The following is a 15345-nucleotide window of genomic DNA, read 5'->3' as shown; positions in this document are numbered from 1 at the left end:
CCAATCCGGGGCTCCAGATTGGAACAATAAAGGGATACCAGGCGGCGCTTTCCATCTTTAAGCGCTTCTCTGAGGAGGTTTCTTATTTCAAGATACCATTAATTCGCCAATTTCAGAAGGGACTCTCACTAACGTGTACCCTCCAGTACCATTTCATGTCCCTGCTTTGGATTTAAACCTTGTGTTAGTTTCTAACATGTATACCCTTTGAGCATTTACATTCCTGCCCGTTAAGGCTCCTAACACTGAAAACTTCTCTTCTTGTAGCACTAACATCAGCTCACAGGGTAAGTGAGTTGCAGGCTCTTTCATGCACACCTTAAACCATCATTCTTGCCGAAAGTAGTTTGACACATTTGTCGCAAAAAATAACACTCCCAACTTTCTACCCTCCTCGTCATTTGGGCAAAGAGGAAGAGAGGTTGCATAGACAAGACCCAAAGAGGGCTGAGAGTTTTTACATGAGTTTCGCCATGATGACCAACCTTTTGTGGGTTATATCGGTCCTAAATTTGGGCTATAAACAAACTATATCCCAGTGGATTACACTGGCTATTGGAGAGAGTTAGACTTGCTGGAAAGGACCCGCCGGAAGGGCTACAAGCTTATTCCACGAGGGGCATAGCAACTTCTGCGGCTCTTCAAAGGGGTGTTCCCGTAATTGACATTTGCTCAGCTGCAACTTGGCCGTCAATTCATAACTTTGTTAAGCATTACTGCTTAGACTCCTCTTCGTCTCAAGAAGGCCTTTTTGCCAAAGCAGTCCTTCATTCCATTGATGATAAATCTAAATAGTACTCCCTCCTCCAAATTGTCACTGCTTTGGGAGTCTATCAAAGATGAGGAATAATTGGGAGGACACAATCCATTCGAAGAACAAGTTACTTACCAACTGGTAATGTTCTTTCAAATGGATGTTCCTCCTACGTATTCCTCATCGCCCCTCCCAGCCTACCCCTCCGTACAATTTACATGAAGTACACTCTGCGTTTCCTAAGAGCTTGCAGTCTGGGGTATGCCTGGTTAGTTCCTCGAGTTATGGAAGGAAAAAACAGAACTGAAGCCAACGGGCGCGGCACAAGCTACTTATACTACGGGTGACGTCGACACGCCACAATGTAATTTGTGCGTAAAGTGCAATTTGTTACACTTTCTTGCCTGTTACCTAGCCGTGCGCAGCTGCCTTGGTGTGTCTGAAGACTGATTGTAAGCACAAGGCAGCTCTGCACAGACCGGCAACTGAAAGGCATCAGAAGCTTGCAAATTGAACCACACTCTGCGATAGGAAGTCTGCACGCACGCTCCAAACTACAATTCCCAAGGGGATTGTAGTCCGGAAGGGTTTTTCCCTTGAAACCCGGCGCGACCGCGCTGGCACGGACGAATTGGGGCCAGTCTGCAGCAGTCCGCGGCAGAACGTCTATCCCTAAGACCTTGCGCTCCCAATCAGTTTCCGTGTCTCTGGCCACCGTTGGAACATACCCAAAATAAATACTGTATAAGATAAGACCTGTAACTTGGGAAGTGTTACAGCTTCTGGTTAAACACCAGAAACAGGCAACAGGACCACACAGGGAGAGGGGTGGGGGGGTCTAGACGGGACCTATTAAGGAAAGAACACTCGAAGTCACCCATAGTAAGACTCTTGGAACAAGGGAACAGACAGGGACCCAGGAGGATATGTGCACAAAGCTAGGATCACAGCCGATAGACCACAGGGTTCTTACCACACCAGCTACCTCTGATAAGAAAGACATCACAGAAAAGACCAACCAACAACATCAAGTCCTAAGGCCCCTAAAAGTATGCAAACTGAACACTTGGTCTCTCAGTAAGCACTCAGAGAATATCCATGATTTTATCATGGAGGAAAAGCTTGATATGCTTTTCCTGACAGAAACCTGGGTCAAGGAGCCAAATTGACCTGTGTGCAACAAAGCGTTCCCAGAAGGATATACTATCTACCATCAGAACAGGGATAAAGGGACAGGAGGCGGGGTTGCCATAATAGCAAGAGAGACGGTTCACTTTTTTAAAGCCTCATTGTCTTGCACAGGCTGCAAAACTCTCCACCTCAAATATTCCCCAACCCCTAGATATATAGACCTCCCTCCTTTATTTCAGACTTCAGCTGCGAGATCACCCAGTAGCTTAATGTACTGAAATCCACTAACTCTCTTCAATCCTGGTCGGCGATCTTAATAGGTGGTGTAGAAACCCTCTTGACAAAGAACCAATAAGCCTTGAAGTCATTAAAATAATATTGACTACTTAATCCAGAACAACGAACCTACTACAATGAAAAGTAATCAGTTGGACTGGGTTGTAACACAGAATCTTACCATCCAGAATATAATAACCCAGCCATGCATCTGGTCCGACCACTTCAAAGTTAGGTTTGAAATTTATCTGCAAGATGCACCCAAACACAAACACAGTCCCCACATCAGGACTCAGAGTAGACATGTTAAAGGCATAGGCCCTCAACAATTAGAACCCTGCCTTTGCCAAATAGCAGTGTGCTTCCAAACTGGGGACTCTTGAAAGCAATTGTTGAAGCACTACTCGAATCACATAATGGAAATGTTGGAACAACATGCCACTCTTAAATCCAAAATAGTTAGAAAAACTAATAACCATCAGAGCTGGTTCAATAGTACACTGAGAAAGGACAGTTGGAAAGAATCTGTCAAAAAGATCCCTCACCAGAGACTAAAGAACAATGGAACCAGGCTAACTCCAAATACAGAAAGGGCATTAGAAACGCTAAAGCGGAAACACTACTACGAGCTGATCGAAGCTGCACCCAACTCGGCAAGTAAGCTCTTCGAGATCTTCAATTCGTATCAGAAACGTAAATCCCTGTTCCCCACCCCCCTATACTCCTACGCAGGAGGACTGTGAAAAAGGCCTTCGCAGACAAAACACAAAAAGCCAGAGAGGCCATCATCCAGTCTAGAGAAACCACTAAAGAGCTTCAGCTCCCTAACGCGGCTAAATTACAACCATATAAGTCAGACAACTTTAACTTTCAACCCATCTCGGAAGTCGAGGTGGTGAAGGTGCTAGCTAAAATGAAACCGTCCTCCTGTGCCAAAAATGTAATTCCTCCCAAAATAATTGTGGAAAACAAGGAACTGTCTGCCCCAGTGCTATCTAAGATAATTAACACCTCTTTCCATGATTGCATGATTCCCCTAGCCATAAAGACGGTGACCATCACGCCATTGCTAAAAAAAAACGGGTCTGGATCCTAAAGATCCCAGTAACATGTGCCCAATCACCAACACCAATTTTATCCGGAAAATGGACAAAATTGCTACAGAACAACTGCAGACACATGTGGAAGCCAATAACATTCTGCACGAGCAGCAGTCGGGTTTCCGCGCTGCTCACAGCACGGAAACCGCAATGTTAGCTCTTCAATCACAAATGCTCTCCATAGTGGACATGGGTAAGACAGGGATACTAATGCTTCTGGACCCAAGTGCTGCTTTTAATCTTGTCAATCACACACTGCTACAGCAGGTACTGGAGAAAACAGCAGGATGCTCTAAAGTGGCCCTGGCCTGGTTGGCATCTTTTCTCACAGATCGAGTAGCAAGAGTACACTGGGAAGAGAAGTTCTCAACCCCAAACCCTATAAGCACAGGGGTACCACAGGGAGCTAGTTTATCCCCTCTCCTTTTCCACCTCCTCATGAAATATCTATGTGTACTTCTAGAATCCATCGGCGTACATTTTACTAACTACGCCGATGATACACAGTGTTCGAACTGGAGGGTGACTACCAATCAGATAAGGAAAAGATCATGACCTTATACAACCCGAATGATAAATGGATGGAAGACAACTGGATGTGCTTGAATAGCAAAAACATCGAGCTAATGATTTTTGGCTCGAGCCAAGCGAGGATAAGCTCTGAACAGAATACGAGGAGTTTGTGGTCAAAGACTCATGTATTAAGGTAGTCTTCCACGTAAAAACACTTGGGATGATGATGGAGTCCACCTCGGGCTCAGAAGCCCAGACAAACTACTTCTACATATGGGGCTTGTCTGTGTGAGTCTACCTGTCGGCCGCAATGAAGTAGTCGTCCTCGCCCGTGGCCATGGTGTATGTGCCTGTATGCGGGTGCAGGGCTCTGGGTGAGGTCTTCTGGCGACGAGGTGGTAGAGTCATGTGATGGCTAGGATTGGCCCCCTGGGGGGGCAGTATGATCACCCATAGGTTGGTTTAGAGGAGAAATACAATTTTAAAGTGAAACTTTTCTCTTTTACCAAGGATTCTTAGCCTGACAGGGAATATTCATGAGTATGTGAATCCATGGCAGATCCCCAAGCTGGAGCAGGTAAGGATTCGGAGGCCCTGGACAATAACTGGAGGGGCGCGAACGCAGCACTCTAATAATCACACTGCTAAAAGGAAACCGTGGTGAAACCTGAATAGAAAGGTCCTTATCTGCCAACATCAAGGGCTGCCTCCACTCAGTCCAACCAAACATCATTCCGAGGTTCGGACAGATGAGCTGTGAAAGGACTAGACAAAAGGAATATGGACATGTACAACTGAGCAGACTTTTACAGCACATCTTCACTAACAGAATTCCCTCTATACTGAAGCTTGTTGTGATACATGTACAATCACCTCAGAAAATAAACTTGGTATTAATTGAACAAAGCACGTGGCAAGAGAGGCATCTAGCAATCTGTACAACATTCAACTCTCAGCCTTTCTACAACGCATGTTATAAAACGAGTAAGCAAATGTCAACCCTTCAAAATAAATCATGCTTCTCACAAATTGGTAAAGTGTGTTTAACACAATTGACCATGCAGTCTTGCTTCCCTTGGATCTACTACAACTTTTTAATTAACAAACAACCGTTTTTATTTGTGTTTATGAAACAAAAACGTGTTGGTTTTGTCAAAGTTAAAAAGTCTCGAAGACTACTCAAATAGGTTGACAATGTACTGCACAGACTAAGTGACCGATTTCCCAAATCACAGAGCCAACAACACATTAGTATTGATGTTCTAATCTTAAGTTATCAAGTGTAATTATGTGTAAGATTCTATAGAAAACATGTTCTCACAGTACTGGCAAATCATTGCAATAACTGCATGTATTTTTAACAATCACATTAAAAAAGGCTTACAAATAATTCCTCGCTAGGACATACCCACCCCTGTCTAAATGTGTTCCTTTTGAAGACATTTGCAACATTCCAGCAGAAACACCACATAGTCACAATTGAATGCTTACTGCTTGAGGGACAACTGGAGCCGCAGCACCTACATGAATAGCATCATAGGGAGCTTCTTCAGAATATCCAAGTCTTCCATCTCCCACTAAAAGTTTAAAAAAGGAATATACAAGTTAAATAACTGAAAATGTTTTTACTTGTATTTATCTAGACAAAATGTGCATACATACAGTAGCAATATGAATTGTTCACAAAAGACAACAAAATGTCCCTACAGGCACATGCTGTACCATAGAAAGCTATGGCAAGGTTTTCATTTTGTAAGGAAAGTGTGTTTTTGGCACATTTAAAACACATCATTTTCAACTCTGTGCTACCACAGTTCCATAGAAGAGATCTTCCATTGTTGCTTCTAAATTTGGCATCTGGTAACCAAACTCCAACAACCGTTCTACATTTGTTTGAACTAGGGCATGTCTTATTCGTAACTCCCTTTTCACAGTTTGTGTTGTGGAAAGAAACCTAGGGAAGCGAATTATACCCTGGAACTGAACATTATCCATTTGTAACGTTTTTGTTGGACTTAACCTTTTCCTTTGAACATTTGTGCACTTTCAATGCCAGAGACAATACACTTAGCACCTTATAGTTACTTTTAGAGTGTGAGGGCTAGGATAGGATTTCGTACATAGGACATTTTGATGTGGACATCTTGACGCAAAACAGACCCTTAGATTTGGTGTTTCCATATCATTCATGTCATTCATCGGCTGTAATTTCATCCCCAGTCATTTTAACGTGCACATTCTATCGAAAATGCTAATTTTTTTTTATTTGTGGTAGGTGCGACCCCCCCACACTTATTTTTGCTATTGCCTACCCGCCCGAACCATTATCTGCCCTTTCGCACCCCCCTAAAAAATTTGATGAGCACATTTGATGGAATGTGCATGTTAAAATGCCTGGGGATGAACATGTAGGCGATGAAAGGACGTTGTACCGTTTTGGTTGAGTTGGGAAAAACCTTTGACAGTACGGATAGTGAGCCATTTTTCAACCCTTTCAAGTTTGTAGCAATCACTATGAACCCTCTGCAAGTGTCTCATTCCTGGCTCCTCACACTGATTAGAGTGAACTTGCCAGCATTAGCAACCTTGAGTTGATCATTCCATAGAGTTAGAAAATTAGGTCTGTAACTGAAGTGGCTATTTTCCCAAGGTTTTAGAGACTTGGGGGAGAATGGCAATTGGCCTGTAGTTCAAAATATTTGCAGAGTATGATTTTATTTAAGATTAAGTATCACAATATGTTTCAAACATGAAGGAAAAATCCTTCACTGAGTGGCGTTGATAATATTTCATATCCCAGAAGAAAGCAATCTGGTAATTCCTCAATTATCAAGCTGGTGATGGGGAGGAATGGAGATTTTGGGTCTAATAATTTTGATCAATTCATCAACATCCAGAAGGGCCACCAAAGAAAAGAACAAGTTACTCTCTTACCTGGTAACTTTCTTTCGATGTGATGGTCCAACGACATATTCCATAACTATGACAGGTTATCACCACAGCTGTGCTGCTTCGGAAAATTTTCGGCGTCTGCGTTGATACGCTGTCCTCGAGGGCCTCCGTCTAGCCGACGTCACCGGATGTTATAAGTAGGACGCACAACGCCCGTAGCCTCAGTTGTAGTTTTTTCTCAGAACGTGTGGCACCAATCTTCTGCCAGTATGACCACAGAAAGCCTTGCGGAAACGTAAGCTGCAATCGCATAAGAAATTCTGTAGCGGGGTAGGTAGGGAGGGAGCGATATGGAATATGTCGTCGGGCCATCCCATCGAAAGAACGTTACCAGGTAAGAGTAACTTGTTCTTCGACGGGATTGGGACCTCCAACGTATTCCATATCTATGACAGACTCCCAAAGCAGTACCAACATATGGAGGAGGGAAAATAATTTATAATATAGAAATTTAGAATGCCCAATCAAATTGCAGAGTAAAGGACCGCCTTGCCAAAGGCCAGATCCTGCCCATGGAAAGAATCTAAGGAGTAGTGTCTTACAAACGTATGGACCGAAGCCCAAGTGGCTGCTTCACAGATGTTACAATAGGAACACCCCTCTGCAGGGCAGTAGAGGCATGTATATAGAAAAATGCCACAAAAACAGCTACCCGCCTACAGACGTGCTAGGTGTCTAGTTGCAGAAAGTGCTACCTATCATGTCGATTGATTAATAGCGACAAAACCAATAGAGATATACATCTTTCAATTTATAAATACAAAACACTCAAAAAAGATTTATATTAAAAAGGACAAAAAATGCATTGTTTATACAAAACATCACAAAAAAAATGTACAGTGAAAGTCAATATTTTCAACCAAAAACAATGTCTTTGAACTTAACACAATCATCGTGTAGTGATGGTATTGTGAGGTTAGTAAGGATGTGAGGTGAACATCTTGTTATTTCATGAAACCTCAAGTTACAAATGACTTGTCCTTGACTCTGTCATCAAAAAGTGTGTTTCTGGGTCTTAGCAATGTTTGTTAAACGGAAAAACACTCTGTAGCCAGTTTGAAAATGCTATAAGATGTGTGCTGGACCCGTCTTCAGGACTTTGTATGGAAATACCCGAAAGTGAATGTCAAAGATAGTTCATTGGTTTGTGCCCTTCACATATGGCAATCTAAAAAACAAAACGAAAAAACTGTGTTGGTAACATAATAAAAAGATCCAATCAGAGTGTGGTGTCTCTACTGGTGTGCACATGCAACAGTTTTCACTAACCTTTCAATTACTTGATTGACGTGTGTGGCCTCAAATGAAGTATAAATATGGACGAAATTCAATTGTCCAAACTGTAAATCTTCACAATTATTAAAGCTGGAACAAAAAGATTCAATAAACTTTAAAAAATGAATTGTATACAATGTAATCAATCGTCTATTGCATCTTGACAGAAAATCTCTGTTCGTTGTATACCAGAATGTTTGTTACATCTTGGCAGAGAAAATCTCCATTTGTCATATGAGAGCCTCCAAACGAGGGAGATCTCTGCTTTTTTTATTGGGACCTTGGGACATCTTGATTTTGACCAGGATGTATGTTATATAAAGTAGCACATCTACTGTTCTGAAATTGATGTAACAATTATATTCAAAAACATCTACTCCATATTATTTTGAAATAAATAGGTATCTTTCAAAGAAAGCAAAGTGTGCTTTCATTAGCTTCAGCAAGCCGCGGGTGTGTTAACGCATGCCTTGTCCACTAGTGCCAAAAGGTAGTGCTGTTCCGATCTGTCTATGTAAGTGTTAGAATTTAAAAATTAATTAATTAAGTGGCCAATGATTCTCATAAAAGCCCATCTATAAATGTTTACGGGCGCAGTGTTACATTTAATTACCTTCGTGAACTGTTGGTAATTGAAACTTTCACAATCCGATGCTGTTTTTTCATTAGGATCTCGTCCTGTGGCTGCCTGATGTTGTCACACTCGCGTGTGAGAAAACTAAACCTGCACCACGCAAGGGGTCTATTTCAATGCGTCCGCCATCTTGAAATACAAAATGGGGGGCGCAACCAAAGAGGGAAGGCCCAGTGTGCTGGGAAAACCTTGGTGTTAGCCTGACTTAGTGTGTCTGCCATATTGGAATAGGCAGGCACAGCCAATGGGGATGGCTTATTCCAGACACATGGAAGCAAAGAGAAAGATCTTGTTGTCGTCTATGGTTTATAAATATATAAAACCTGTTTGTTGCAGGGTTGAATGGACCTGCATAATAGAAAAATACTAGCATAAGGAAATGCATTTTTATCAATAAAATATTGTTCAATCACCTATTTTCAATAAAGTGGCAGAGAATTTCGCCGAGAGAATCGAAAACTTCCGTGCGAGTATCAATTGTGCATTTTTTGGGGCTGGACAAATAATGGCCAAATTTGCATCTTTTATGAATAGCCCTCCTGTCCTTTGATATTTAAACGATGTAATAAACTAAAACAGCAAGGGGCTGTAGTGTTATAGCATAAAGAGTAATTGATGGTTTACTTATGCAAAAACACACTCCATTCAATTCCACTATTGAGACCAGCTTGGACAGTGTTCAAGTTGTAAATCCATTTTTGTTCGAGCTGTCTCAACTTGCGATCTCGATCTCCTCCTCGCGGATGGATTGGAACTGTTTGAATGATGACCCATTCAATGTCTTCAGCAGTGTGTTTTGCTTTGGCAAAGTGGGCTACTAATGGTTTGTCAGGCACTAGATTTTTAACACATGAACGATGCTCACAGATTCTCTGCTTTATAGGTCTCTTTGTCTTGCCAACATATGTTAGCCCGCATGGGCATGTGATGACATAAATTGCCCATGGTGTATTGCAATTGGTGAAGCCTTTTAAATGCCAACATAAGCCTTTTAAGTTGACGGTTTTCACATTCTTTGTCAGACGGCACACTGAACTATTGTCACATTTAAATTGGCCACTCACTGGTGGCAAATGCCAAAGTGTTGTTTTTTGCGAAACAGGAGGTGTTTGACACTTTATAAGTGTGTACCAATTTGTCGCATAAGTAACCATACGCTTAAACGCAAAACGCGGTTTTGGCAAAGTGAAGTCTTCAGTTTGAATCAGAGGCCAGTTTTTCAGAATACAGCGGCGGAGGTCATTACTAATGGGGGGAAAAGTGGAAATGCATGTGATTTTGTCCTCTTGTACTCTGCACCGTTTTTCCAAACATTGGTCTCTGTTGGTATTGCGTGCCCTTTTCGATGCACGTCGGATGATATGTGGTGGGTATCCCCGTTTTTTAATCTTTGTGATAAATTATTGCTGTGAACATCAAATTCTTCCTTGGTTGAACAATTACGCCCAATGCGTAAAAATTGGCCAAACGGAAGGTTTTCACGCAATGATTGTGGATGGAAGCTTTTGAATGACAGCAAAGTATTTTTGTCCGTCGGCTTCTATATAGAGTAGTGTTTAATGTGCCTAAAGGTGTTCTGAATCTCTAGATCTAAAAAAGCTATTTTAGATTCATTGTGATCTTTATGCGTGGATCTTGTAGATTTAACCACACAAGCAATTCTGCCAAACTTGTTTCACTCCCATGCCATAAAAGAAACACATCTATATAACGATACCAGGCTTTAATTTTTGATTTGAAGGGATTGTTTTCATGGTACACAGATTTTAGTTCTAAGTTGTCCATGAATAAATTCGCTAAATCGGGAACAAAGGTCACACCCATGCTAGTTCCGTGTAGCTGTTGGTGAATTGTGTCTTCCACCATGAAGTAATTATTGACCAATGCTATTCGGATGCATTCACATGTGAACTCTGAGGGGACCGTTAGGTCTTCTCTGGTTTCAAGATACGCGTGGATAACTTGAATGCATTGCAATTGAGGGATGCTGGTGTATAGCGATTCTACATCCAATGTGACTAAAATAATCATTTGAATCAGTGACAAGATTGTTAGTGATTTTGATCATACTAGTGGTGTCTTGGACATCAACCTCATTTTTAATACAAAAGGTCTAAGAAATGAGTCGGTGTAAATTGACAATGGTTCAAGTAACGAACCAATTGCAGCTACAATAGGGCGACCCAGTGGTTTGCTAGCGTCTTTACGTATTTTCGGCAAACAGTACAGAGCTAGAATAGTGGGATGGCTTGTTGTAAGGAAGGCTTTTTCATCCTCATCTATCCAGCCTTCATGTAATGCGTGGGACAGAGGACTATTGATTTCATCCTGTATGGTATTGGTGGGATTGCCCGGGAGCTGTCTGTAAAATTTAGTGTTTGCCAATTGCTTATGGACTTCATTTTTGTATTATTGGGTGTCCCATAAAACCACACCCCCGCCTTTATCCGCAGGTTTGATAACGAACAAATCGTTATTTTCTAAATCAATGAGAGCTGATTTTTCTTCCTTCGATAGATTGTTGATACATCGATTTTTTTTGATGATGAGTGTCTTCATCTCTCGAAGTACTTCATCATCAAAACTTACAATTTCAGGTGAAATCATCAATGTCTATGGTGTGAAGGAGGATGGTGGTTTGAGGCCTGTAGCACTAGCTGTCTTATGGACTATGGAATCTTTGTCACGAAAAAAGTATTTTAGTCTTACAATGCGAAAAAAGTTACGCATCTCAATTTCAGTTTGGAAAAAATCAGCGCCGTTTGGCACAAACGACAAGCCTTTACACTTAAAAGGCTAATTTCAATCGGAGTCAAAATGTGTTGATTTAAATTGAAAATTGGAATCCAACATTGGAGTCACCAAGTTTGGGGAGGTGGTTGCCACTGGCGGGTGCGCATCCTATGATTGCCCAGTTGTCGCAACTTACCTCTTCTGCCCCGTTCTTGAAAAAACTGACCTTGTGAAGAATTGCCTCCTCCGTTACTGGGGGCATTTTTCACAGAGCCTGAATCACTGCTGTTGCTGGAGTTTGAAAATGAGACACATTTTTTGTATTGTCTTGGCCAATTCGGGCATCGTGATGGGCCTTGGTTGGCATTCATTCATTGATAAAATCCGGGAACTAGATATGGATAAGTGATCTCTTCCTTGTAATCTTTTTTTAATTTCCATTTTTTTTGTCTATGGTGAATGTTTTAAATTTCACCATTTCCTCTTGTAATTTGTCAAGCAGTGTTTTAGTCTCTGGAATAATAGATTCATCTATAATCTTTTTTTCTAGGATGGCTAAGTCTTTCTTTTGTTGTTTTGCCTCCTCTTCTGCCGTGGGTATAACTAGAATGACCCAGTCCCTTGAGAGCATTTGTTGCCCACCCCACTGAAACCAGCCACGAACTTCGGGTCATCTAAGAAACCCTGAGGAATATTTTTGACCTGGGGCACTCTCGGATAACTCCCGCCTTTAGATATTCAACCATGAGTTGACCATGGGACTCTGTTCTAATAAGATTCTTTTCCTTTTGTGTTAACAGGTCTAAATCATTGGCGGTAGAGGCAGCCATACCCCTAGTAGAATGGGCCCATAAGCCTACCGGAGGGTCCTTACCCACCAAGCGGTAAAATTCAGAAATTGCCAAGATAATCCATCTAGACAAAGTCCGCTTAGTAACAGCTTGTCCCAAACGCCTTCCAGCGTAAGCAATAAAGAGCTGATTGTCCACTCTGACCCAGGACATGCGTGAAATGTAGAAACTTAAAGCTCTCCTAGGATCCAACCTATGGAGCCTCTCCTCTTCCTTACCAGGATGCGGAACTAATGCCAGAAGAATGACCTTCTGGCTTAAATGAAATTTAGCTACAACTTTCGGAAGAAACGAAGGACGGACTCGAAGGACAACCCTGTCCTTATGAAACACTGAAGGATGGCTTAACAGAAAGTGCCTGCAACTCACTCACTCTGCGAGCGGAAGTAACCGCACTAAAAGAACAAGTTACTTCTTACCTTGTAACGTTCTTTCGACGGGATGTTCCTCCGACGTATTCCTCATCTTAGATATCTCCTTCCAGCTCTGCTGGCCTCGGGAAATTTTTTCTTTAGAGGGCGCTGCGCGTCGACGTCCTCCGAGTCGATGTCCTTCGACAGCCGCCGTATCGACGTCATCCTGCCTATAAAGGCCGCGCGCAGCGTCCGTTGCTCAGTTCCGTTTTTTAGCCCACAATAATACTTTCTGGACTAACTAATCACCCTGAAGGAGCGTAAGCTGCAACAAGGGAAATAGAACTGCGGGGATGGATGGGAGGGTCGATGAGGATGAGGAATACGTCGGAGGAACATCCCGTCGAAAGAACGTTACAAGGTAAGAAGTAACTTGTTCTTCGAAGGGATTGTGTCCTCCGACGCATTCCTCATCTTAGATAGGCTCCCATAGCAGTATTCTATTATCGGAGGAGGGAGTACTGACTTCACGCTGTCTTCTATTGATGAATAGAATGCAGTACAGCCCTTCCAAACCTAGTCTCTTGACTGGAGGAGGAATCCAGATTGTAAAAGCGTGTAAAGGTATGGACAGACGACCATGTAGCGGCCGCACATATGTCTTTAACCGGCACGCCTCTTTTGAGGGCCGATGAAGCTGCAATACCTCTGGTCGAGTGAGCCCTAAGGTTTTGAGGGGGCTCCTTCCCTGCCAGTTTATAACATTCCAGAATGGCTAGAATGATCCATCTGGAAATGGTCTGCTTAGTTATTGGTAACCCCAGCTTGTGACCTGTGTAACCTACAAACAGCTGGTCTGCCTGTCTTATCCTGGCTAGTCTACCAATGTAAAAACTTAAAGCCCTCCTAGGGTCTAGCCTGTGTAACCTCTCTTCCTCTTTCCCCGGGTGAGGAGGAGGATAGAAAGATGGTAGGGTAATCTTCTGAGTGATATGGAATTCAGAAACCACCTTTGGGAGGAAATTAGGCTTCACTTGCAGGACAACTTTGTCTTTGTGAAATATAGTATGAGGGGGTTTACAAGAAAGAGCTTGTAATTCGCTCACCCTTCTAGCAGATGTAAGTGCTATTAATAAAACAGTTTTTAAGGGTAAGGAATCTTAACGAACAAGAATGGAGAGGTTCGAAAGGTGTACCCATCAGGAAAGTTAGTACTAAGTTTAAATCCCATAGGGGAACTTGGAATGGTCTTGGGGGATAAACATTGGTTAACCCTTTTAGAAACTGTATTACCAAGGGTAATTTGAAATAGGATGGTTCTTCCGCAGTACGCTTAAAGATGGATAGCGCTGCGAGATAGCCCTTAAATGGTGCCAACTTGAAGGCCTGAATTTGCCAAATATAGTAGGAAGGACAAAACCATTGGTGTACCACATGAAAAAGGGTCGATATTCTGTTCGCTACACCAGCTGCAAAATCTGTTCCAACGGCAGCGGTATAAAGACTTTGTTGCTGGCCTCCTTGCCGAAAGCAACACCTCCATAACATCATCAGGGAGGTCCCAATCCTTGTACCTCAGCCTTTCAGAAGCCAAGCGTGAAGGTTGAGGGTTTTGATGTCTGGATGGAGAACCTGACCTTCTGTGAGAGTAGGTTCTCTCTGAGTGGAAGTCGTATTGGAGGGCAGATGGACAAGTCTAGAAGGTCCAGGTACCACGTTCTCCTGGCCCAATCCGGGGCAATTAGGATCATGGTTCGCCGGAATCTTCTCAACCTCCTGATCATTTGAGGAATGACAGGGACCGGTGGGAACGCGTACAGAAGCGGAAACTCCCAGTCCACTATGAACGCGTCTCCCAGTGCTCCTCTCGGGGGAAATTCCCTTGAGCAGAACAGGTCGCATTTCCTGTTTAGGCTGGTGGCGAACAGATCTACCTGAGGGGTTCCCCAAAGGGCGAAGATCTCTTGAAGGACTTCCTGAGCTAGCTCCCACTAGTGGGAGACTGTGTTCTGCCTGCTCAGAGCATCCGCTGTCAAGTTCTTCTCTCCGGCTAGGTGAACTGCCGATAGAGAGATTCCTTCTTGGATTGCCCAAAACCAGAGCTGCATCGCCTCTCTGCACAGGGGTAGTGATCCTACGCCTCCTCTTTTGTTGAGGTAATGCATGGCCACCGTGTTGTCCGTCATTATCAGGACGTTCTTCCCTTGTACAGCTGGCAGGAACACCTTCACCGCAAGTCTGATGGCTCTCAGCTCTAACAGGTTGATGTGTAGTCTGGATTCCGATGGAGACCAACGACCGCTGATGGTCAAGTCGTTGCCGTGGGCTCCCCACCCCGTGAGTGAGGCATCCGTGACTACTGTTATCTCCGGCCAGGGTTGCCAAAACTGTTCTCCTTTCAGAATGTTCTCCTGACAGGCCCACCACTGAAGGTCTCGAGCCACCCTGCCGGGAACCTGAAGAAGATCGGTCATTCTCCCTGAGAATTGTGACCACTGAGTCCTCAGTGCCCATTGGAGGGATCTCATTCTCAGGCGAGCCTCTGGCACTAGGAAAATGCAGGATGCCATGAGGCTGGGAGAAGTTGGGCATGCTGGAACTTGGTAACCATCTGTAGAATATCTTGAGCCCTCACCTCTGGTGGCGAGGCTTTTCCCAGAGAAGTATCCAGGATCGCTCCTATGAACTGGAGTCTCTGCGATGGTATCATTTGTGACTTCTTTAAATTGAGGGAGAAGCCCAGTCTGTGAAGGAAGTGGCACACGTGATTTAG

The 15345-nt window shown here is 43.2% G+C and overlaps 1 protein-coding gene across 5 annotated transcripts in view; it reads right to left on the bottom strand.

Annotated features, from left to right (window-relative positions):
- Positions 1-15345, bottom strand: part of LOC138467840 (protein-L-isoaspartate(D-aspartate) O-methyltransferase) — a 735278-nt gene that overhangs the window by 224988 nt on the left and 494945 nt on the right. For 3 of the 5 annotated variants that reach the window (XM_069608118.1, XM_069608117.1, XM_069608121.1), the window contains one exon: positions 5266-5351. In XM_069608118.1, the coding sequence (XP_069464219.1) occupies positions 5266-5351 (86 nt within the window). The remainder of the gene's footprint in view (positions 1-5265; positions 5352-15345) is intronic. The other 2 variants (XM_069608119.1, XM_069608120.1) reach the window with 1 other exon arrangement.

This window comes from Ambystoma mexicanum, chromosome 4q, assembly GCF_040938575.1.
Source record: "Ambystoma mexicanum isolate Mex_15411 chromosome 4q, UKY_AmexF1_1, whole genome shotgun sequence".
Taxonomy (NCBI): Eukaryota; Metazoa; Chordata; class Amphibia; order Caudata; family Ambystomatidae; genus Ambystoma; species Ambystoma mexicanum.
Note: the sequence above shows the minus strand (reverse complement) of the source record. Positions and strands in the feature narration are given on the sequence as shown.